Source organism: Vicia villosa, unplaced genomic scaffold (genome assembly GCF_029867415.1).
Source record: "Vicia villosa cultivar HV-30 ecotype Madison, WI unplaced genomic scaffold, Vvil1.0 ctg.001989F_1_1, whole genome shotgun sequence".
In the NCBI taxonomy this organism is placed as follows: Eukaryota; Viridiplantae; Streptophyta; class Magnoliopsida; order Fabales; family Fabaceae; genus Vicia; species Vicia villosa.
In genome coordinates this window covers 165,212-192,579 of record NW_026705801.1, presented here as the reverse complement: position 1 = coordinate 192,579, position 27,368 = coordinate 165,212, and the positions used below count along the sequence as shown (strand labels likewise).

At 32.5% G+C, this 27,368-nt stretch overlaps 1 protein-coding gene across 1 annotated transcript; it reads right to left on the bottom strand.

Annotated features, from left to right (window-relative positions):
• Positions 1–24,997: 24,997 nt before the first annotated feature.
• Positions 24,998–26,320, bottom strand: LOC131637390 (zingipain-2-like). Its single transcript, XM_058907979.1, has 2 exons — positions 25,841–26,320; positions 24,998–25,764 (listed from the first exon to the last, which is right to left on the bottom strand). The coding sequence occupies exons 1-2, from the start codon at positions 26,256–26,258 to the stop codon at positions 25,181–25,183; spliced, it is 1,002 nt and encodes a 333-aa protein (XP_058763962.1). The 5' UTR covers positions 26,259–26,320; the 3' UTR covers positions 24,998–25,180.
• Positions 26,321–27,368: the final 1,048 nt, after the last annotated feature.

Here is a 27,368-nt window from a genome sequence, read left to right as displayed (position 1 = left end):
GTTTTCTTGTAATTTGTTTGTTTAAAATTGATGTAACTTGTGAAGATAGGTTACTGCATCTACGACACAATTTGACAGAATTTTTGACATCATTTTGACAAAATTTTTACACTTTTTGATTGAATTTCGGACCACAATTGAACCTGTTTACATAAAATTCTCACTACTAGAAATACTCAAATTACCTGCGGAGTTACCTGCGGATTTTAACAAAATTTCTGCAAATGTGACCGATGCTCTAGCGATTCCGCAACTTTAAACTGTCAGAAACAAACAACCCAGGGTTAAAATGGAGTGAAGTAGGGGAGAAGAATAAATATTTACACTTTAATCTGAGTAACAAAACACACAATAGAAAGTGAAACAACCCTAGTATTGAGATGCTCGAAATGGATGTGACATCGTCGACAATGAGGATTCACGACGGTGTAGAAGCGCTTGACGGTGATGATACACGAAGATGCAGGAGCATTCCACAGAGAGAAATCGCGATGGTGGATAGAAAGAGATTCAGCACGACAGTGAGAAGAGAGGAATAAAGTTTCAGAATGAAACACGATTAGGTTTTTCTTTCTCTTTTCTCTTTGTCATTAATTTTTTATTTGAAACAACAATAAGATCAAATATTAGTTTTCAACCAAAATTTAATATTTAATATTTTTACAAGAGTTCAAATATAATTTCTTATAAAACATTAGAACAAATATAATCTCTATAACATAAAGGTATATTTGATATAAGAGATTAAATTTAAAATATAAAAATGATATTAAAAGATAACTTAATAAATTTAAAATATAATTTTTTAGTGATTGATTATTTGGTCTTATTATAAAAAAAATTGTTTTCAATTTTTCTATACATTTTTAAATTTTATTTTTTAAAATTATCATACCATTTATTAAAATATAAATTGAAGAATTACATTAATTTAAAACACTAGCTTTTATTAAATTTAAAAAAAATATCTTAAAATCACTATTATTTTTAGAAAACATTTAAATATAATAAACTTTTTTAAAAAAAACTTTTTAGTTTACCTAGTTCTCATCAAATTAATCTTTTTCCAATTTTTATAGTTTTTTAATTTTATTTTTTAAAAACTTTCATACCTATTATTTTTCCAATTAACTAATATACATTATAAAAATAATTAATAACTTAGAAAAAATTAAAATTAAACTAAATAAAAAACACCATAAACATAATTAATAAAATAGAAAAAATAATGATTAACTTTTTTTAATTTAAATAATGAAATATGTCAAATCCGCAGGTAATTTCGCAGGAAACTTTCCTGCGGAATTACCTGCGAATACTGTACTACAGTTTGGTGTTAACAAAAGTTGATATTCGCAGGAAGATCCGCAGGAAAGTTTCCTGCGAAATTACCTGCGGATTCTATATTATTGTTAGATATTTTGTTTAAAATATATATTCCGCAGTAAAATCCGCAGGTATTTCTGCGGAATTTGCTGCCAATACTGGATCCACAGGAAATTTATTTTATTTAATAAAATCCCAGGAAAATCCGCAGGTATACCTGCGGTAAAATTTCCGCAGGAAATTCCGCAGGTAATACGAGTATTTCTAGTAGTGTCTACACAGTTTTGGACCTATTTTCACAACAAAAATGAACCTGTTTCGCAATCCAAAATAGAAATAGCATAGCAGAATTAGGACGTGTATTCACAACAAAATTTTACATCTTTTCTCAATATTTTTTTGACCTGTTTTCATCAAAATTTGAACATGTATTCTACTCGATTTTCGACATGTTTCACACCATTCTGCACCTGTATTCACATATAGCAGTTTTGAACCTGTTTGGCATAGCAAATTTCGAAATAACACATAACAATTTGGCCAACACTTTTTCATTTTAGAATAACATTGTTTCACAATATTTTTCATTTCATTCATATGAAAGAAAATACATAACTAGTGGATGAACTAAAACAAGATAAACATAGGAACTAGAATGTATTCATTGATTACCTAAACTCAGTGTAGGGACCAAAATATGCAAAACATAGGAAACAAATAGTTTGACCAATAATTGCTTCAAAATTAAACTAGTTACTAGTCTTGGATTTATTTTGGTGCTTGTAACCCTCCTTCTATAACAGTCTATCCAACACCCTTTGCCTTCGTCTTTTTATTGCCACCTTTTGGAATTGCTTTCTCAACCGCCCTTTTCAATTTAATTGTTCGCTTATCATGTCTCTTCTTCCTGCATTTTTGACATTTCACTATTTGAAGAATTCTTAATAAAATGTTTGTGTTTCTAGACTCATCATTTTCCTTGTTACGGTTCTTCTTTTGGTGACCAATAGCTGACCTTATGACCGGAGGTTTGATTGGTTAAGTTCCTTTAATTAGCCATAGTTGTAGATGATTTGTTGGCATAATGATATGACTATAAAACACCCTACAAATTGGACAAAATAGTAACGAACAAAATCACCCTACTACTTTTTTATTGTCCAATCAAAATCAAGGCTTTTGCCAAGTGTCAATTGCAATGTTTAGAATTAAAATTCTCCTTCCCTCTTCAAAGCATAACACATTCTCTTTCTTTCACTTCTCTCTCTTTCTACACTCATTCCTTCTTCATTAAAATTTCAATTTTCTCTCACATTTCTTTTTTCCACACTTTTTCATTTTCATTTTAATTTTTTCTCTATTTATTTATCATCACTACCAACATTAATAATCTATTTTTTTTATTTAAATAAAATTAAAAATTTATTTATCTCACGGATCACTGTCAACACAATATCTATTTTATTTTAATCAACCATTGTCATAGTATGAGAGATAAAATTTTTTTTTTTAATATTTAGTTTTTAAAAGCGCTGTCTTAGATATACCTTAGACATTTTATAAAAGAATAACAACATAAGTTTAAAATTGTTATAAAAGATTAATTGTTATAAAAGAATAACAACATAAGTTTAAAATCCTTATTTTTAAATGTTTAAACTAAAATATTTTTAAATAGAAAGATTAATTTAATAAAAGAATAACAAAATAAGTTTAAAATTGCAATTTTTTTAATCTGTAAAAAGTTTCATTGATTTTTTTAAATTGATGCTGTTTCTAACATAACAAGAGAGGGAAATTGCGTGAGTAATATGGAAGGACAAAATATGTAGAAAGATATTTTGAATAATTTAGAAGGTTACATTTTTAAAAATCCTAGAAAGTTATAGTGTATAATTTCTAATAATGACACCTAAGTCAAACCACATAAGACAAGAGAAACATTCCTCGTTGTCTTAACGTATCCAGTGTGTTATCCAACAAGCTTCTAAAAAAGATTCCAACTATGATGAGTCAAAAACGTTTTCAACCAATCAGTTGGTTTAATTACCTAGGAATTGTTTTGATGACCACAACTCCACAATTTCTAACTTTCTAAACTTTCTAAGGCATTTAGAAATTGCAATTCAATATATTAACTTGCTGACTGTGTTTCGTTTTCACTTTCTTCTCTCTAGCTATAACTAAATTACATTTCTTTCTTTCTTTTGTTTGCTTTTAATCATTATACAATTATTTATATAATATACAATTTAGCTGTAACTAAACGATTTGTTTCATTTCTAACGTTAAGTAATTAAAAAAAAAATGACCCCTTAGAATTTGGGGCCAGTGCTACATAACCTGCTGCACCGGTAAATGGTTGGTTCTGTTTAAATCATTGGCGTGTAAAATTAGCTTGTAAAATAAGCATATTAAGGAATTATGTACTAATGCAATGCATACAAACACTAAAACCTTTTCATTTTCTTCATTTTTGTCTATTTTCTTCTGAAAACAATTTTGGCAAGTGGTTATTTGATTAAGAAGCAATTATCACCAATTATAAAAGCTAATCTCGCTATTTATCATATGAACTCTATTATAATCGATTAAGGAGCAAATTCGCCTCCTAATTGACTAGAATGTCAATTAATTGATTACTAGACTTTGAACCGGTTGAGCAGTGAAAATAAAATTAATTAATTTATTTTAAAAATTATTCAAATCTATAATTAAAATTAGAAGGATGATGGTTTCAATAAAGATAAATAAAAATAATATTAGTAAAAAAAATATAAAAGGTTTAATAATGTTTTTAAATTACAATTTTACATTTTAGTAAAAATTAAATACTACAATAATAAATTATACTTTATTTAAAATATTAAGAACAACTCAAAATACATGACGGATACAAATGACTTATTTAAAATAGAAAATTCCTCGAAAAATATAATGATTAATACGAATTATTTCGTGTTGCTTTTTCTTTTTTGATTTGTAGAGTTTTGTCTTGTTGTTTTTGCTTTTGAATGTCATTTTAGATAAGAACACTTTATTACCTACAAACCATTTTATATTAAAGTATATTCAATATTTTAATAGATAAATTATTGCTTAATCAATTTTATAATTACAAATCAATTTATATTCAATACTTTTGTGACAATTATCAATATATTTATTAATGAGTTAATACATTTGTTATTTTCAATATAATTAATAGATAAATTGTTCCTAATTAATAATGAAAATAAATTATATTTATGTACTAATGATTAAAAACATCATAATCAATTATTAAATATTTCTCAAATTTATAATATCAAAGTTAATTATATATTAACCCACAGAAATGCAGGATATATTGTGCTGGTATTGATGACAGATCAAGATAGGACATCTACAATGTGACTGGTTTTCAAGAAGGCCTTCTACCCTTCAAATATCTGGGTGTACCTGTGACTGGTAAGAAACTAGCTATACACCACTATATGCCATTGGTGGATCGTATTGTGGGCAAAATTAAACGTTGGACCGCACCGCTCCAATGTTAACATATGCAGGGAGACTACAACTTATCAATAGTGTAACATTCACACTGACTAATTACTACCTGCAATGTTTTCTGTTCCCCAAAAGTGTGCTTCAAAAAATTGAATCCATATGTCATATATTCTTGTGGACATGAGGGTTTGAAGGCAGCCGAAAGGCGCCTATAGCTTGGAAGAGGATATGTAGCCCCAAATTTCATGGGGGATTAAAAGTAATTGACATAGAGATATGGAACAAAACCACCATGATTATACTTCTTTGTTTTGAGTGGAAAATCAGATTCACTGTGGGTCAGATGGATATAAGCATACTATATGAAAAACATATAGGTGATGGATATGGAAATTAAACCATTGTATACGTGGATTATGAAGGCGGATCTCCAACAAAGGGATGTTGTAAAGAACATTGAGAAGTGGGACGATATCAAGAAATGGAACAAATTCAACATGAACAAAGTATATAAGACGCTACAAAACTTTACTTAAAGGGTTGAATGGAGGAATTTGTTATATGGAAACAATGCTAAATCCAGGGTCTGTTTTATTATATGGCTTGCCTGCCACAGAAAACTAGCCATAAAGGACAGGTTATACAGACTTGGAATTATTGATAATAGGGATTATTGTTTTTGTTCGGAGAAAGAATCGATAAAGCACCTTTTTTTTATCGTCCAATTACAAAGAAGGTTTGGATGAAGATTTTGGAATGGATCCAGATGCAACATAACCAGGGAGACTGGCACAATGAAATCGCTTGGTTAATAGAATAAACCAAAGGAAAAGAAGCTAGAGTTGCTGTTATTAAAATGACAGCTGTAGAAACTATTTATGAGCTTTGGAATTTGAGAAACAACAAAAGTTTTGGCAATGATATGGATACCACATATAGGAAAAAGAATTATAAACACAATTGTGTATAGAGGATGGAGTAATAAGAAGCTTAGGAAGTACATAACTATCCTAATGCTATAAGAGTGATAGTTTTTTAGTTTGTCTTCATAGTTTCATGATTTTGACAGTAGCTAGATCCTATTTTAGATCGCTTGAAATTACGGTTTTTTGAATTAATCAATGTTATTAATTTCCAAAAAAATAAATATTGATCTATATAAATAATCCAATAAAAAGATATTTATATTAATAAAATATAGAAATAATCTCACCTTATCATATTTAACATTGATACGAGTAAAATATTAATTTAAATTTTCCTCGTTACTAACATACTTCTATAAGTATATTATAAAAGAAATTTAAAGAAGTATTTGAAATAAATCTAATATAGAAATTTCCATTTAAAATTTACGAAAAATAAATATATACAATATATTAATTGGATAAATATAATATGTTAATAGGATAATTATCAGAAATAGTTCAATTAATGTTCTGAAGATTTTATGTATAAGTTTCTTTTGTCAAAATATTATTAATAAAAAAACATTGATGCCCATATAGTATAAATTTGTCATAAAACAATCATAATAGAAATTTTATATAAATATTTCTAATTCCATTGATTGACCAAATTTGAAGATGTCAGAATCAAACTCTATATCATATATGCTATTTGAATATCATTTTAAATAAAAATATTTTATTAACTATAAACCATTTTATATTCAATACTTTAATAGATAAATTGTTGATAAATTAATTTTATAATTAAAAAGTATTCATTTTGTAACACCCCACACATATTTGTCTAGAATAATATGCATAAATTATTAAATATGGTTTCATAAAGACAACAATTACATAACGTCGCAGCGGAAAGATAATAGGACATCATAAGTACAAGGTACTAAAGTCGAATGTATCCTGGCCAAAATGATAATACATCCACAGTAGTATAATATCCAACAAGGTACTAAAAAGGCACGAAACAAAAATCAAGAGATAACATCTAGCAACAACGTCAAAGGACTAATCCGCCTTGCCTTTGCCACGATCTTGCCTCGAACCACCTGAAAAAGATAGAATTGGAATGGGATGAGATTAATAAATCTCAGTGAGTCCACCTATCCTATTAGTCCACTGGGATCTAAAGGGTACATGCATAATAAATGAATCCACCATGGATTCGGGTTATCCTCATGTCCGGTACAGATACGGAGTAAACAAGGGATTCATCCGCCATTGGACTCATCTTATACCAATACACAAGTATAATAACAAACAAGTATGCCAAAACCCATACCCATGTACGGGGAATCCAGAAGTGTAATAAACCTCGGCTAGATTATAGAATGAACGCACCCTCGATGAGTTCGCCCACGCCTATTGTCAAGAGACTCGTACAAGCACACTACAAGAGTAGTCAAGCGGGTTCGCACAAGCCTATTTGGCCGCGAGATGACATTAGCCTAAATGGCGTCATTGTCCCGGTAACTACCTATACGCACGTGTGTTCACACCAAGTAAGCATATTTTAACAGCATCCTCCGCTTAGCGGGCTGTAAACGGGCCTTCCAGTGGCGAACCTTAACTGTTCCTCCGCTTAGCGGCCTCGAGATAATTATTTTTCCACAAACAGCATCCTCCGCTTAGCGGCCTCGTGGGTCCGCTCAGCGGGATTGCGAATTTCTGGAAAAATGCTCAGCATTCGCTCAGCGGCGATAGCCCGCTCAGCGGACCATAGCAGATGCAGAAAAACGCAGAACTCATCAGTTCTGTCCTGGGGTACCCTAACCCCTAAAATTCAACTGCATGCACGAATCAATAATATATACAACCAGAATACAACATAGATAAGCATATTTTAACACCACAACATGACATTAGCAAGTATTTCATGCATCCTTTCTCAAATCCCTAAACCCCAAAAATCTCCCAATGGATCAAAACCCCATTTTCTATCTAGGGACTCACCTTAGGTTGAAGAAGTAGAGCTGGAGCAAGGGAGATTTGAACGAAAATCAGAACTTCGGGACAGATTCTTGGACATGCAAGGATTGGAGTTCTTGGAGTGGTCTTCTTTCTCTTCTCTTCCTTTCCACGTTTCTATCCTTTTCTTCCTCTAACAAAAATCTATTTTTGTTCACAATGAAGAGAAAGTTGCCTAAGCCAAACAATTCCTTATGTCTAATTAAGGGTACAAAGACTAAGATGCCCTTCAACTAAGTCTTAATATCCATTATGCCATTTAGTTCCATCTCAACTAATGTCATTATTATTTATTCTAAGAAGAAATAAATATGATATTACATTCTCCCCCCTTAATTAGAATTCGTCCTCGAATTCGAAAACTCACCAGAACAATTGAGGGTAGGATTCCCGCATCTCTGACTCTAGCTCCCACGTAGCTTCCTCAGGACGCGTCTCATCCCACAACACTTTTACAAGAGGTATCTCTTTGTTCCTTAGAGACCTGCTAGCATACTCCAAAATACCGCAAGGTTGTGGATCATAGGAGAGATCTGGTTCTACTTCGACAGAATCTGGGAGGATAGGGCGGAAAGTGTCAGGCACGAACCTTCGGAGTTGAGATACATGGAACACATCATGTATTCCTGATAGTGAAGGTGGCAATGCTAACTGATAAGCCACTTCGCCTACCCGACTCAGAATCTGGTACGGTCCCATATATCTCGGACTAAGCTTACGCGTTTTGAACGGTCCTCCCAATCTCAATCTCGGGGTAACCTTCAAATACACGTGGTCTCCAACATCGAATTCCAAGGGCCTCCTCCTTTTGTCCGCATAATTCTTTTGTCTATCTTGGTCTTTCTTAAGATTATCTTGAATCACCTTGACTTTCTAAGTGGTTTCTCGTATAATCTCTGGTCCAAGAATACTCTTTTCTCCCATTTCAGCCCAACACACAGGAGATCGACACTTTCTCCCATTTAGAGCCTCATAGGGATCCATATCCAAACTAGCATGGTAATTGTTATTATATGCGAACTCTACCAAGGGTAAATGATCTTTCCAACTCCCACCTTCTTCCAGAATACAAGCTCTTAACATATCTTCAATCGTCTGGATGGTTCTCTCCGTTTGTCCATCAGATTGAGGATGATTAGAGGTACTCATATTTAGTCTAGTCCCCATTTCCTTATGGAACGTCTTCCAAAATCTCGAAGTGAACTTTGGATCTCGATCTGACACTATACTAGATGGTACACCATGCAACCACACAATTTCCGTTATGAAAAGTCTCGCGAGATGCATCACCTTGTGAGTCGTCTTTACAGGTAAAAAGTGAGCAGACTTAGTCAACCTGTCCATTATTACCCATATAGAATCATATCCGCCTCGAGCACGAGGTAATCCCACAATGAAGTCCATAGAGATAGAATCCCACTTCCACACAGGTATCTCCAACGGCTGCAACATTCCGCCTGGTCGCTGATGTTCAACCTTAACCTGTTGGCAGATAGGACACTGTGCTACATATTATGCAATCTCCTTCTTCATTCCTGGCCACCAGAAGTCTTTCTTCAAATCTTGATACATTTTGGTCGATCCAGGATGAATAGAAAATTTACTCTTGTGGGCTTCATCGAGAATCAAACGCTTCAGTTTTAAATCATCTGATACACACATCCTTCTCTTAAACAAAAGGATTCCGTCAGGTGCTCTAGCAAAGTCGGGCATGTTCTCACTTGCTTGCAATTTCTCGTCATATCCTTGAGCCACTCGAATCCTCTCTCACAGTTTGTTCTGAATACTCAAGTTACTAATCAGTACACCATCGGGTGTCCAATCAAACTGGAGGTTGAGGTTTCGAAACTTCTCTAATAATCCATGCTCTAACATCATCAACTCTGCAATCCGAAATTCCTTCCTACTTAAGGCATCTGCTACTTTATTAGCCTTCCCTGGATGGTATTTCAATTCGAAATCATAATCTTTAAGATACTCCATCCATCTCCTTTGTCGCATGTTCAACTCTTTCTGATAAAAAAGGTACTTCAAGCTTTTATGATCACTGAACATCTCAAAGTGAACCCCATACAAGTAGTGTCGCCACACTTTGAGTGCAAAAACTATTGCAGCAAGCTCAAGATCATGGGTAGGATAATTCTCTTCATGAGATCTCAATTGTCGAGATGCATAAGCCACAACTTGACCGTCTTGCATCAACACTCCGCCTAAGCCTTTCTTAGAAGCATCACAGAATACTTCATAGGATCGGTTTGGGTCTGGAATCACCAACACAGGTGCAGTATTCAACTTCTTCTTAAGTTTCTAAAAACTCTGCTCACATTTGGAGTCCCACTCAAATGTAACCTCCTTTCGAGTAAGTTTTGTCAATGGTAGTGCTAACTTAGCAAATCCCATGATAAATCTCCGATAATAACCTGCCAAACCTAAGAAGCTTCTGACTTCTGTCACACTCTTTGGTCGATCCCAATTCACCACCGCTTCTACTTTAGAAGGATCCACCGCCACGCCTCCCCCAGAGATGACGTGACCAAGGAAACTTACTTCGGATAGCCAAAATTCACACTTACTGAACTTTGCGTACAATCGTTTCTCTCGAAGAGTAGACAACACAATCCGCAAATGCTCTTCATGTTCTTCGGGAGAACGAGAATACACCAAGATATCATCGATGAAGATCACTACAAACTGATCCAGGTATGGTTGGAAAATTCGGTTCATGTAATCCATGAAAACTGCCGGAGCAGTAGTCACACCAAAAGTCATAACTAAAAACTCGTAATGACCATACCGAGTCCTGAATGCAGTCTTAGGCACATCTGAGCTCTTTACCCGAATCTGATGATACCCTGACCTAAGATCAATCTTCGAGAACACACTGGCTCCTTTCAACTGATCCAGGAGGTCATCAATCCGTGGTAAGGGATATTTGTTCTTTATGGTAACTTTATTCAGCTGGCGATAGTCGATGCACAAACGCATACTTCCGTCTTTCTTCTTCACCAACAAAACAGGAGCTCCCCATGGAGAAACACTGGGCTGAATAAAATGCTTAGCCAAAAGTTCTTCTAACGGGTTCTTCAGTTCTCTGAGTTCAATAGGAGACATCCTATACGGAGTGATGGAAACTGGGGCAGTACCAGGAACAAGATCAATTGAGAATTCCGCTTCCCTTTCCGGAGGAAGTGAAGTGATATCATCTGGAAACACATCAGGAAATTCACACACCACCGGAATCTCAGACAACACCATTCTTACAGAAGGTTCCTTGAAAAGAACTAAAAGAAAAGATCTTTCTTGAGAAAAGAGATAATTGACCGCGCTGACCGTACCTTCTATCAACTTGGTAATTGCATCATCGGAAGAAGTCTCTTCAGCAGGAATGAATATGGCCTTTTCCTTGCAACCAATATATACCGAATTAAGAGATAACCAATCCATTCCAAGAATGACATCGAGTCTCTTGAGAGGTAAACAAATTAGATCGATCGGGAAGTCACGACCATTAAAAGACACTGAACAATCCTTACAAATTAGTCGGGCTTCCACGGTATCATCCGTTGCCGAAGAAATGACCATCGGATCGGATAAAGGGATGACTTCCAATCCAAGTCGGCAAACACACTCGGTAGAAATAAAGGAATGAGTAGTTCCACAATCAACTAAAACACACAAAGTTTGGTCGTTTACATAACACGTACCCGCAATGAGATTGTTGTTCCCCTTAGCCTTCCTCGCATCTAAGGTGTACACACGTCCTGTAGTCGTCTCAGGAGCCTTTTTCTTTCTAGGACAACGCGGAGAGATGTGACCCTGCTCGCCGCATTCGAAACAAGTAACTGGGGCGAATGTGCAATCTCCGGTATGCCTCCTCCTACACTTGTCACAAAAAGGAGGTCGAGAGGATTGGTCACCAGGGCCTTGTTTCTTCTTTGATGGAGAATTGCGGGGCTTTAGGTATTGAGCAGATCTCCCTTGTTCCCTAAAATTGGTCTTGTTCTGGTTCCTCTCCTCTTGAACCCTCTTCAAGCTGTTCTCCGCAACATAGCATTGTTTCAAACATTCAGCATATGTAGTGAACTCCCTCTGGGACACACCATGGGCAATGTCGGCCCTCAAACCCATCAAGAATTGATCAATCTTCCATAACTCATCAGGAGCATAAACAGCCTGTCGTGAGTAATCAGCCATGTCTTCAAACTTCTCAGCATACTCAGAAACAGACAAGTTGCCTTGCTTAAAGTTCTGGAACTCTCTTTCCCTTTGGGTTCGAACATTGTTAGGGAGATACTTCTCCTGAAATGCCGCCTTGAAATGGTGCCAGTCCTTAGGGATCTCCTGGGTATTGAAATAGGTAGATGCGGTATTCCACCACCTAAGAGTCGGTCCCTTCATCTTTCGCGTAGCAAAGATCACTTTCTCTTCTTCATTACACTAGATTGCCTGGAATATCCTTTCCATACTAGCCAACCAATCATGAGCTACCACCGGGTCTAAGCCACCTGCAAACTCTGGAGGATCCATTCTGAAGAAAGCACGAAAATCTGGCCCTATTGCAGCTTGTGGAACAGGAACTGGAGCAGGAGGTTGTTGTCCCTGCATCCCTTGCATCATCTGCATCATCATCTGATTATGCTGCTGCATCTGTTGCATTATTTGCTGCCAAGGTACGCCTGCATTTTCAGCTTCTTGCTCGGGATTCACATTCCTAGTTCTGGGCCTTCCGGGACCTCTGCGTTGCTCAGCCATCTCCCTGTTTGTCCTACACACGGAATTAAGTTGATCAGGCTCAATGCCATAGGTAAGACATACGGAATCATGCCGGCTATACACATATGAGGCAGAATTGTACTGCATTATGATGCGTCTTAGCAAAGTCGAGGATCGACCTGCTCTGATACCAACTGTAACACCCCACACATATTTGTCTAGAATAATATGCATAAAGTATTAAATATGGTTTCATAAAGACAACAATTACATAACGTCGCAGCGGAAAGATAATAGAACATCATAAGTACAAGGTACTAAAGCCGAATGTATCCTGGCCAAAATGATAATACATCCACAGTAGTATAATATCCAACAAGGTACTAAAAAGGCACGAAACAAAAATCAAGAGATAACATCTAGCAACAACGTCAAAGGACTAATCCGCCTTGCCTTTGCCACGATCTTGTAATGGAACAAAAATAGGTAGTTATACGATAAACAATGATAAATAAATACATGAAAATACAAAATTATCCTCTGTTTTGGCGCCAAAAATTACTTAGGAGATTTAACAACTTTAATTAATAAGATTTGCTTCCATTTATAAAAATATCAAATACTATCGCTCTCTCCGTGTTTATAAGATCCTCTTGAGTTTTTTTCTTGTCTCTTTTATAAGATTCTCTTTAACTTTTAAAATGTATTAATTATTTGTTTTCAAACACACCCCTAATTATATCACATCTTTATTTACAATCAATAATAAATACACACGTATGAAAATCAATTATTTCTCTCTCCTAAAGATAAATTTATAAAATTATACAAATAATCAGTAAATTTAATACTCTAATCAACTTTATTAATTAGCGTAATTTATCTACGAAATCTTATATTTAGGGACGGAGGTAGTACTTTGTGATGTGGTTCGGAAAAGGCGTTTATGTGGCTTTACGTGCTTAACAACTATAATAAATTTTGATGATGACAAAGAAAATAAATGGTCAAGGAGAATAAATGATCAAGATGTGGAGTAAGTTATATATATATTTTGTTTTATTCTCTGTCATCATCAAAATCAATTATAGTTGTTAAACACGTAGAGCCACATAAACGCCTTTCCCGAACCACATCACAAAGTATTTTAACTCATTCTCATTTGGTTGACAAGGATACTTCAAATATATTAACATGTACAATTATTAAAATTTTGCAATATTTTTAGTTTAACCAAAATCATTAAATCGATAATATTATTAAAACTATATACCTATATATTACTACCTCCGTCCCTAAATAAAAGACTTCGTAGACAAAATTACACTAATTAAAAAGTTGGTTAGAGTATTAAATTTATTGATTATTTGTATAATTTTATAAATTTATCTTTAGGAGAGAGAAATAATTGATTTTCATACGTGTGTATTTATTATTGATTGCAGATAAAGATGTGATATAATTAGGGGTGTCTTTGAAAACAAATAATTAAAACATTTTAAAAGTTGAAGAGGATCTTATAAAAGAGACAAGAGAAAAACTCAGGAGAATCTGATAAACACGGAGAGAGGGGTAGTATTTTATTTTTATAAATGGAAGCAAATACTTCTAAACGAGTTTATAGTAAAGAAGAGTGAGCATTCATTTTCAAGTCTTTTTTGTATGTTTTGATGCATATTTGGTAAAATGATTTTCCGTCTCATTTGGTTCAAATTCCAAGTTGGAAAATTCACTATATTTGGATTCTAGAAACTTTCACTATATGATGGGAAAATTTAGAAAATTAGAAATTGTGGTCATCAAAACAATTCCTAGGTAATTAAACCAACTGATTGGTTGAAAATATTTTCTTGTGTTTTTGACTCAACATAGAGGAAATATTTTTTAGTAGCTTGATAGTTGGATAACCCGACGGATAAGTTAAGACAACAAAGAAAATTGATTGATTTAATTAACCTTTTGTTTTTTTTTTGAGATGTCACATTTTATCATAAAATCGTTCAAACTAATCCAAATAGGAAAATCGAATGATTTTGAGAAAGATTATTATAAATTTTTTTTAATAATAAATTAGAAATCATATATTAATAAAGTAAAATATTTATTTTAATCAGTAATTATATTCTTAGGTTTAGATTAGTCCCTTAATTTTTTTCGTATCACTTAGGATCCTTAACTTCTAAAACATTTCATTTTAGTTCTTTTTGTCTAATTAAAGACGGATTTAACGACCAATTTTAAAGTTTTTACGTCGTCAGACAAAAATGAAACATTTTGAAAGTTAAAGAACCAAGGCGACGACATGAAAAAAATTTAAGAAACCAAACTGGATCCAACGGTATTGTTAAGGGAGAGAAATGAGTATTTTGTCTATTATTAAAATAAAAGTTCACAAAAAGAATAAAAGAACATAGAGTATAAATAGTATGCAAGAGCGGGAATAACAAATGAGACAGGGTCGGCCCTGTGGGTGTGTGGGGAGTGCTACCGCACAGGACCTCCAACATTTTAGGACCTCGTTGATAGGCTTAATATAAATACATAAAATAAATATTACATATGTCTAGTTACATTTTCAATCACATGTGGTTGGCTAGCCGAGCGGTTGTGGAGGTGTTTTTATAATTAAGTTGTAATTTGTAATTAAGTTATAGACTGGATAAAATTTACTCTGGAAATTTGTAATTTTTGGTTGTTGGTTAAATACAACACTTCCTTATTAATATTATCAAAGAATTTCAAATAATTATGTCCTTTCATTAAATGGTATGAACTTTTCTATAAATAAAAAATGGTAAGAATAAAAAAACGTAAAAAATCTAAACTTCGATGACTCGAATTTCTACATAATATTTCTATATAATTTTTTATTTTTATATATTTAATTTTATTTACAATATTAAATGAAATATGATTTTTTTAATTTTTCGTGTTTTTTTATATTAAAGGCCTAATTTTAAAATTGAACGGGGCTTCCAAATTGTTTGGGTCGGCCCTGAAATGAGAAAGAGCAAAAATCCACTAAAAAAATAGCCAACCAAAACAACAATTCTACCTATCAAGACATCTCTAATACTACGAACTAATGAAAAGAGCAAGTTCAAGGAAGATAAACACAACCACCGTTACAAAACAAAATTCGCTTTAGCCGGTCCCGTTGACAATCTAAAATTTGATAACTTAGAAATCTATCATGTTTTCTACTCGATTTGCATGCTATTTTATGTTTTTTTCTTACCCTTTTTATAGTTTTATGCTGGTGTGAGAAAGTGGTAAAAAAATGCGACAAAATGCAAGGATAGATTTGGCATGATGGGCCCTCCACAAGCCGAGGAGAAGAAATGAAGAAAGAAAAAAAAACACTGGCTGATGGGTAGGCAGTCAACTAGGCTGACGCCGTGAGCCCACCTGGACAACACCTCTTTTGAAAAGGTCATGACGCTAAAAAGTCGATTTTCACGCTCACTACATGCACCGTCATCTTTCTCACTCCCATATTTTTCTCCACTACTCTTGCACGTTTAATGCAATTCCTGTAAGAATTTTAGCTCTATAAATAGACATTTAGGATTTAATTTTGGGTGTCAAAGATTTTGGTATTTATATTAATTAAAAAATTCAGTTTTATAAAAGCGCTTATTTTCCCATACTAAGAGATAAGTGCATCTTAGATTTGGATAATGCAAATTTTCAAAAGAGGTGTTGTCCAGGTGGGCTCACGGAAAATATTTGAGATCTATAAAATCTTTGATATATATATATATATATATATATATATATATATATATATATATAAAATATTTGATATCTATAAAATTTGCATTATCCAAATCTAAGATGCACTTATCTCTTAGTATGGGAAAATAAGCGCTTTTATAAAACTGAATTTTTTAATTAATATAAATACCAAAATCTTTGACACCCAAAATTAAATCCTAAATGTCTATTTATAGAGCTAAAATTCTTACAGGAATTGCATTAAACGTGCAAGAGTAGTGGAGAAAAATATGGGAGTGAGAAAGATGACGGTGCATGTAGTGAGCGTGAAAATCGACTTTTTAGCGTCATGACCTTTTCAAAAGAGGTGTTGTCCAGGTGGGCTCACGGCGTCAGCCTAGTTGACTGCCTACCCATCAGCCAGTGTTTTTTTTTCTTTCTTCATTTCTTCTCCTCGGCTTGTGGAGGGCCCATCATGCCAAATCTATCCTTGCATTTTGTCGCATTTTTTTACCACTTTCTCACACCAGCATAAAACTATAAAAAGGGTAAGAAAAAAACATAAAATAGCATGCAAATCGAGTAGAAAACATGATAGATTTCTAAGTTATCAAATTTTAGATTGTCAACGGGACCGGCTAAAGCGAATTTTGTTTTGTAACGGTGGTTGTGTTTATCTTCCTTGAACTTGCTCTTTTCATTAGTTCGTAGTATTAGAGATGTCTTGATAGGTAGAATTGTTGTTTTGGTTGGCTATTTTTTTAGTGGATTTTTGCTCTTTCTCATTTCAGGGCCGACCCAAACAATTTGGAAGCCCCGTTCAATTTTAAAATTAGGCCTTTAATATAAAAAAACACGAAAAATTAAAAAAATCATATTTCATTTAATATTGTAAATAAAATTAAATATATAAAAATAAAAAATTATATAGAAATATTATGTAGAAATTCGAGTCATCGAAGTTTAGATTTTTTACGTTTTTTTATTCTTACCATTTTTTATTTATAGAAAAGTTCATACCATTTAATGAAAGGACATAATTATTTGAAATTCTTTGATAATATTAATAAGGAAGTGTTGTATTTAACCAACAACCAAAAATTACAAATTTCCAGAGTAAATTTTATCCAGTCTATAACTTAATTACAAATTACAACTTAATTATAAAAACACCTCCACAACCGCTCGGCTAGCCAACCACATGTGATTGAAAATGTAACTAGACATATGTAATATTTATTTTATGTATTTATATTAAGCCTATCAACGAGGTCCTAAAATGTTGGAGGTCCTGTGCGGTAGCACTCCCCACACACCCACAGGGCCGACCCTGTCTCATTTGTTATTCCCGCTCTTGCATACTATTTATACTCTATGTTCTTTTATTCTTTTTGTGAACTTTTATTTTAATAATAGACAAAATACTCATTTCTCTCCCTTAACAATACCGTTGGATCCAGTTTGGTTTCTTAAATTTTTTTCATGTCGTCGCCTTGGTTCTTTAACTTTCAAAATGTTTCATTTTTGTCTGACGACGTAAAAACTTTAAAATTGGTCGTTAAATCCGTCTTTAATTAGACAAAAAGAACTAAAATGAAATGTTTTAGAAGTTAAGGATCCTAAGTGATACGAAAAAAATTAAGGGACTAATCTAAACCTAAGAATATAATTACTGATTAAAATAAATATTTTACTTTATTAATATATGATTTCTAATTTATTATTAAAAAAAATTTATAATAATCTTTCTCAAAATCATTCGATTTTCCTATTTGGATTAGTTTGAACGATTTTATGATAAAATGTGACATCTCAAAAAAAAAACAAAAGGTTAATTAAATCAATCAATTTTCTTTGTTGTCTTAACTTATCCGTCGGGTTATCCAACTATCAAGCTACTAAAAAATATTTCCTCTATGTTGAGTCAAAAACACAAGAAAATATTTTCAACCAATCAGTTGGTTTAATTACCTAGGAATTGTTTTGATGACCACAATTTCTAATTTTCTAAATTTTCCCATCATATAGTGAAAGTTTCTAGAATCCAAATATAGTGAATTTTCCAACTTGGAATTTGAACCAAATGAGACGGAAAATCATTTTACCAAATATGCATCAAAACATACAAAAAAGACTTGAAAATGAATGCTCACTCTTCTTTACTATAAACTCGTTTAGAAGTATTTGCTTCCATTTATAAAAATAAAATACTACCCCTCTCTCCGTGTTTATCAGATTCTCCTGAGTTTTTCTCTTGTCTCTTTTATAAGATCCTCTTCAACTTTTAAAATGTTTTAATTATTTGTTTTCAAAGACACCCCTAATTATATCACATCTTTATCTGCAATCAATAATAAATACACACGTATGAAAATCAATTATTTCTCTCTCCTAAAGATAAATTTATAAAATTATACAAATAATCAATAAATTTAATACTCTAACCAACTTTTTAATTAGTGTAATTTTGTCTACGAAGTCTTTTATTTAGGGACGGAGGTAGTAATATATAGGTATATAGTTTTAATAATATTATCGATTTAATGATTTTGGTTAAACTAAAAATATTGCAAAATTTTAATAATTGTACATGTTAATATATTTGAAGTATCCTTGTCAACCAAATGAGAATGAGTTAAAATACTTTGTGATGTGGTTCGGGAAAGGCGTTTATGTGGCTCTACGTGTTTAACAACTATAATTGATTTTGATGATGACAGAGAATAAAACAAAATGAACATTATCGAAGAATAAAAATATTTAAGTAAATCAAAAAGCGAGAATGTTCTGATTGTTAACACAAGATAATCAATTACTTATAACAACATAAAAGGAATTGAAGATTATGTAAACTTTCCCATGATCACATGCTTTATCTTTTTTATTTTATCGAGTGTGAATTATTAGTGTGTAAAATAAGCAAGAGTAAGTATTAATGAACTAAGACAATGGGCACACCCACTAAAACATTTTCATTTTCTTCATTCATGTCTCTTTTCTTCTATAAAGCAATTCTGACAAGTGGTTAATCGATTAAGAAATAATTCATACCAAATATAAAAGCTAATCTCGATATCTAATTGATTAGATCTCTCATATAATCAATTAAGGAGGGAGTCCGCGTCCTACTGAATCAGAAAGCCAATTAATCAATAAAGGAGCGAACCTAAATTAGGGCTTTCTATTTTGGCATAGTCTAATCAAAACGACATATTATAATCGACTAGAGAGCTATAAATATCATGGATTGTTGTCTATATTAGCTAAAATACATTCCTATATAAAGGAGTGTTGTTGTCACTTCTAAAGTATGGATATTCTGGACTATCTATTCTCCCATCTCACGCATTCTCATTGTAAAATCTATTTTATTCATTATAATTATTTTAATATTGAGAGAAAGAAAAGCTTACTTTGAGAGTTGGGAAATTATGTTGTTTACTTCAGTTTGATTCGGTTCGGGGGTTCAATTTAGTTCTTATTTTTTTTGAACAGTGCCCTATAAAGAACCATCATTTTCCTTAAATTCATTTTAATTGAGCTCATAGGAATTCGGACCATCCTCTTCCGTTAATTTCATTATAATTGAGTTCAAATGAATTCATCAATTTATTTCGTCCCATCAAAATATAGAGTCAGAGAAGGGTATAAAAATCAATAGTTTCCTTATTGTTGTACCCCAATTTCTGACCCTGAGATCCCACTTCATGTTGCAAAGAGTGTGATCATTATTATCATCATTCATGCATCATTTGCTAACAAAATATTGTGTTTGTCTGTTGCTTGTTACACAAGATAGATGATTGATCAAGGAACTCAAGCAATTAGGGTTTTGAGGCTCATAAAGGAGCTCAAGCATTCTAATAATCTAAAGTGATTCCCCTCATCAATATCCAAGCCCAAGTGTGGTTCAATCCAAGATCAACAACTTTCAAATTCATCTGGTCCACAATTAGGGTCTTTAACATAATTCATCTAGGAAGTTGACTTTTGTTCAAGGCATGGTTCCATGGATTAAATAATGACTCAAGGACCTCCAATTCCTCATTATAATCCACTCACATTATTCATTTGATTGAAATATCCTAATTCAATTGGTACTTACAAGAATGCAATTCATTTGGAAAAAGTCAACTGTTCAAGATCACCTTTGACTTTTGAGGAAATTGGTCAAGCATGGACTTTTGAAGATCAAAATCATGAATATATGATTATTGAAGTCATTTGGTCAAGAAAAATCAAGAAAATCAATCAAGAATCAAAAAGTCAACAATTAGGGTTTTGACTTTTTCATGAAGAAGTACATTTTTTACTCAACTTTGAAAGGTCGTAACTTCTTCATTGTTTGGCCAAATTTTTTGCTCCAAAGCCTAATTTGAAGAAAATTTCAAGATCTACAACTTTGTCATTATGAACAATTTTTCAAAATATAAATGGTTTTTAGGTTATGAAGCTTTAAAGTTGTCTACTTTTTCAAACACTTAGAAAAATTTACAAAGGGCAGATTTTCCCCTTAAAAGAAAGCATATTTGAGGCCACTTATCATCAAGAGTCCTTTAGAATTTAAAGAAACACCAAACAATAAAGTTGTAGAGGATGTCTAGATATTTCCAAAAAGTACTAGAACTCCTCAATAGCATTTGTGATCTAGGAGATTCGAAGAGATGAAGTTAGGGTTTCATTCCTGAATTACAAGTAATTTTTTATGAAGAACCAAGTTGCAATCTTGAACCAAATCTGCATAATCCTTGTTTGCAGAACCTCTTGATTGTAAATCTCCCTCTAGTCAGAAGATTACACAAGCTTTTGAGCTATTGTCCAAGTGTTTTGCCCATTGTCCAGTGATCCATTCCATTTCAAGCGTAAAGATCACACTTCCTTTTTGGAAAAGTGGCTTTAATCACCAACAACTCTTGCACTGAGCCTTTACATTGTTTGTTCTACACCAAAAGAGTTTCAAACCCAATAAGCAACCATCTAATGTGCAGAGAAGCCACCATAAGTCTTGCTTAAAGTATTGCAAGGACCATTGAGACCATAACTTTCTCATTTCTTCATCAAGAAGCAAAGTGGTACAAGTTTTGTTTGAATCAACCATTTGGTCTGATTTTTCCCTCCACAAACGACAAATCTTGCCTATAAATAGAAGGTCTTGCTTCTGAAATCAAACACACAGAAATTCTCAAAATCACAACTCCACTTGAAACTTCAAAATTGTCACTTTGCATAAACTTAGAGTTTTTGAGTTCCAAGTTGTTTCTGTGTCAAACAGCCATCCAAACAATCTATACATCTCATAGAAGCTATAGCAACACTTACATTGAATTTGTAAAAACTTTATCATCATTTCCCATTTTCACTTTTGATCACTTGCAAGAGGAATCAGGTAGAGCATTGCAGACCATCTCAAGGTGTTCTAAGCATCTTGTTAGCTTCACCAAGGTCCAAGGAAGTTGTCCGAACCATCAAAGAATTTCTGAAAGTCCTTTAAACACTCCCTCGATCTTCAACTGCAGAGGTAAGCTTTTTGATCTTGAACTTTTTCATATGTGTATCATTTTAAGCAAAGCTCGATTCTATTATGTTAGTTACAATATGTGAGGATCAAAAGCTCTCAACTGGTTGCCATTTATTCTTTGAACATGTCATTTAATTTGATTTTGAAGTTTTAGGGTTCTTAAGGATTTCTGGAAAAATTCATGAGTTATAGGTTAAATAAATTTATGTTTGATACATGTCTGAATTCGTGTTGAAAAATGGAACAACTTTAATGTTTATAATTTTGAAAATGATTGAGTTCTAAGAGAGTTGAAATTTCCAGAAACCGTGTTTTTGAGGAAGAAGATGAAGTTCATCTTCTGATTTTTTAAACTTGTTTTATTATATATTTAGTGGTTTGCGTTTAAATTAATGGATATGTGTGACCACCCCAGTAGTAGCACGCTTACCTTTAAGTCCATTTCTTGTCAAGGGCGCGGGTTTGATCCCCCCTTTTGCTACTTTGTCATTTTATTCTTTCTTTTATGATTTCTCAACTAGTTTTGTTATATAATAGACTGGTTGCACCTTATGATTACGAAATGGCGCCTGACCCAATGGTTAAGGTTTTAAACTGTGAAGTGAAGGGCGTGGGTTTAACATTCACCCAGGCCAAAACAAAATTTTACTACTAGATTTTTTTTTTTTTATTTTATAACATTGAGAATTTATTTAAAATACCAAATTAACTTATTTTTAATTGATTTTTTGCACACTCCCTGTTTATGAGACATACTTTGTGAATATATTTTCAAAAGTAAAAAAAAAAATTATTTTGATATGCTTTTAATTAATTCAAAAGATGGTATTTTAATACCTTTAAAAACAATTTTTTTCTTCAAATATTTTTTAGTAAACATTTGTCCATTGACTTGTATATATTTTGTGAACCAATTAGGGCTAGGTTAAAGTCAACCTTGAAGATACTAACATGTTCCCTTAGTTGATCCACCTAGGGTTTTGCTTATTCAACTTTGAAATGATTAGGTTTAGGTACACATAATCAAAACCCTAAAACCATAATCCATGATCCCTTGATTTTTTGATCACCAAGTGCAATACCATGTTAATATAACTTATTGCCATGATCTCCCATTGTTTATACACTTGTACATATACTTGTTGATTTACATCCTTGTACATTTATACTTTGGTTATGTTATTATCTTTGTATATATAGACATTGTTTACTAACCCCACGTGCATGAGATATTTATCCATCCATCACCAGGGCCGGCCCAAACCGGTTAGAGGCCCTGTTCTATTTTTAAAATAGGGCCTATAATAAAATAAAATATAAAAAATTTGAAAAAAAATAATATTTATATTGTAAATAGCATAAAAACTAAGAAAATTAAATAATTTATTTAAAATATATCATGCAAGTTCTTTTCATCTAATTAGCGATGGGAAGAAATAAAAAATTTATCGCTGAATTTATCGCTAATTAGACGAAAAAGGACTAACATGATACATTTTAAAGTCTTAAATAGTTAAAGGTCAATAGGGATATTTTTGAAGTTAAAGGTCAATAACATAATAAACTAATAAAAAGTTGTAAAATCTTATAAATAAAAATATTTTTAATTTAAACATTTATTATTTATTTAATTGTAATAAATTAATTTAAAATAATTATGAAGCCTCGAGGGGTGTTGCTTAAGATCATGGAGAAGGAAGCACATCCATTGAAGGTCACGAGTGGCAGCTGCCAATGCACGATATTCAGCCTCCGCAAAAGAGCAGCTCACCGTTTCTTGTTTCCATGACACCAAGGACTGGCTAATGAAGAAACAATAACTAGAAATAGATCTTCGTGTATCAATACATCCTCCCATATATGCATCACTGAAACCAAGGATCTGTAAATCAGATGATTTGGACATGAAGATACCGCGAACATGAGAACACTTTAAATATCTCATGACACGAAGAGCAACTTTATAATGCATCTCAGTAGGAGAACTCATGAATTGGCTTAACTACAGAGTAGCAAAAGCAATGTTTGGTCGTGTGGTCATGAGATATAACAATTGACAAACCAACCTTCTATATGCAGTAATATCAAAAAAAAGCTTAACCATTGTATTGAAGAAAATGAATAGAGACTTCTAAAGGAATGGATGATGGTTTACATCTTGTCAATCAAGCATCTTGAAGTAATTCAAGACAATCTTTTCGTTGACATAGTGTGATACCTTTAGGAGATCAAGCTACCTCAAGCCCTAAGAATAATTTAAGCTTACCAAGATCCTAGATGTGAAAGGATTGATGCAATGCTTTCTTCAAATCTACAAACACATTTAGGGAAGTTCCAGCCATGATAATGTTATCCATATAAACTACAATAGGTATGAATGATGTGGAATCTGATTTGGTAAATAGGGTATGGTCAGCATGAGCATGTGCGAAACCTTGGGCCTTAAGGAATGTAGTAAGCTTCTCAAACCATTGTTGACTAGCTTGTTTCAAACCATAAAGAGATTTGACTAGTTTGCATACTTGGCTAGGTTTAGGAACTGAATTACCTTGAGGATTCTTCATGTAGACAACTTCATGCAAGTCTCCATGAAGAAATGTGTTGTTAACATCCAATTGATACAAGTACCATCCATGTATAGCTTCCAATGCAAGCAATACCCGAACAATAGACAGCTTAGCAACACAGGAGAAAAAGTTTCAAAATAATCCAACCCTTCAGTTTGGTTTAAACCTTGATCTACAAGGTGAGCTCTAATACCATCTTAGTGTTCATGTAGCTCCATTAATGGAGAAGCCAAAAAGAAGAAGATGAACTGTAGAATATATTGCATTGATTGATGAAAAAAAGTGGTTACAAGTAGTTTATATAGTGTATCAATTCTGTTACACTAACAAACTAACTACCATGCAACTATTATTGAGTGAGATGCAGTACATGCTACATATCATGCACATGCAACCTTCGTAATCTCATATTCTTCATCGGAAAATACTTACATAGACACAACCATAACACCTGTACATACACACAGCCAATCACATTTTTTTATTAATTAAAAATTAAAAATAAAATTGTTTCTCTCCTCTTTTATCTCAACCACCCCCATGATGCCAATTAAAAACGAAATTAAAATTTAAATAAATTTATATTCTCTCTCTTTTTATTGGTTGTGCCTAAAAATATGGATTTAGGTTCGTATTCATGCAAGTATTTCTCTTCTTCATCTATATATACTAATACCTTTTTGTTCAAAGTTGTCTTGAATACTAATGAAATGTATTCAAACTCTAAAGCATTATAATAATAAATATGTTTCTTTGATTTATATAAATAAGATTAATTTCATCACAACAGAAGCACAAACACGAAGAAGCCAAGAGCTTCAGAATAAGGAAAACTTGGACAAAACTACATCACTTATAGTTACTTATAGCAACGCAACAAGAACTGATAAAGTGAAATTCATTTGAAAGTATTACTATATAGTGGGATAAGAAGCATGTGCAGCAATGCCACATTGACCTTCAGGGTCACCATTTTCCCTCAACACCCTCATGTACCCTCCTTCACCCCAATCTTTACCCCATTGATTCTTAATCAACCAATACTTTGTTCCATCTTCCGTTACTCCATAACCAACTGCTGTAACTGCATGGTTGAAGGATGTTCCACATGTTCCGGAATATATGCCTTCCTTGTATGACTGAAATTCACTACCAACTTTGATTCCAACTGATACTGGTTGTTGTGCTATAGCTTGTAGTAGTTGTTGTTCATCATTAGCATGTACATCTACAAAACTAGTTATTTGAGCTGCGGTTGTCATCTGATCATTTTTTTGGCATGTTTGTTGAACTTCTTGGTATGGATAATCTGCTTCACTAGCGATACCATTGGTTTGTATTATAGATTGGAAGGCACTATCCATATAACCTCCACCACACCCATGGCTCTGTTGATCACAGTCAAGCAATTGTTGCTCCGACAATGAGATCAAGTTACCAGCTTTGATTTTCGTAATACCTTCTACAGCTGCCACAGCTGAAAATGCCCAGCAACATCCTACAACACATATTTAATAATATCAGAAGATGAAGATTAGTTCCTTAATATGAAAAAAAAATTTTATGTAACTTACCACAATTGCCTTGGTTCTTAACATCAGTGACAGCTCCCTGTTCTCTCCAGTCTAAGTTGGTTGGAACATTATCATTAACATCGAACAGTATTGCATTTGACCCCAACTTAGAGGAAGAAAGTTGGTTTGGAATCTTAATTCCGGTATGTGAAGCAATAAACTCTTCACTAGTCAAATCAGAATATGGATTTAGGCCAAGCTTGTAACTCTTGTTACCAGCATTGTTAAATTTTTCTATGTATTCCAAATTCTCTTTGAATATTTGTAAGCGTTTCTCCATTTCAACACTATCTGTGTATGTGCGTCCGTGTTTGATCATCCATTGCTGATGTTTTTCGGCAACAGATGATTCATAGAGTGTGCGAGACATAGCACATGCCCACAAGATCATGATACAAACAATAATAAGAAACTTCATATTTGAGTAGCTAGATATTAAAGAGAATGTTTTGTGAAAAACTAGATATGAAGAAAAGTAACATTAGATATCACTATTTATAGAATTTAAAATCCAGTTTTCTAACGTAACAAGAAAGAAATTGCGTGAGTCAATAAAGGAAATTATAGTATAACAGACAAAAGAAGAGGAAATTTTGTTCTTGGCGAAAATCTGGGTATACATGAGTAATACGTTTGTTAGTTTAAGGTTGATTTGTAAACGTAAATATCACTTCCTCTTTGTATGATTCAGCCAATAAATATACTTCCCATATAATATAGAATCATTCAAATATGTGTTATTTATTAAAAATATAAATAATTTTTAGAGATTAAACAGAAGTTTTTATATTTTTTTCTTTTGCAAATTTAAAGATGCTGATTTCATACCATACAACGCCATTTAAAATACAGTATGTTATTATCTTTTAGTTTGCCATTTAAAATACATTATGTTATTATCTTTTAGTTCATAAATATAGGAGCCAATCAAACTGAAAGATTTTAAAATAAAAAATTCATTCTATTGACGGGTATGTTTGTTTTAGTTTTAAAAAAAAAATATTTTTTTTGTAATTTTATAAATAAATTTTATAATATCATTTTTTATTTTTTATAGTTATGTTTTTTAATTGAAAAATTAATTTTGATATTCTATAACATAAGTATAACTTATTGAAGATCATATTTAGTCGAAATTGTAAATTTATTTAAAAAGTTGTATTTCAAAAATAATTTAATTTTATGAAAAAATATTTGAAATAAATTTAAAATTAAGTAATTTTTAAAAAATTTGATATCCGAAAAACGTGTCAAAAAGATGATAAAATATTAAAATAACATTTTAAGAATAACTATTAAAATCAAATTTTCATTTGAAACATTATCAAATGTTTCTTTGTAAATAATTTAAAAAAACTTATGTAGTATTATAAAAATTATTTTTAAAAAAGCCAAAACAAGTGGGCCAAAAAATAGTAGATTAGAATTGCAATTAATTTTTGGGAATTTCTTTGTACACCTACCTCTTAACCTTCTAGGAGTTTCTGACGAAATTCTTGTTTTAACCCATGAATTCGGAGAAGCATCT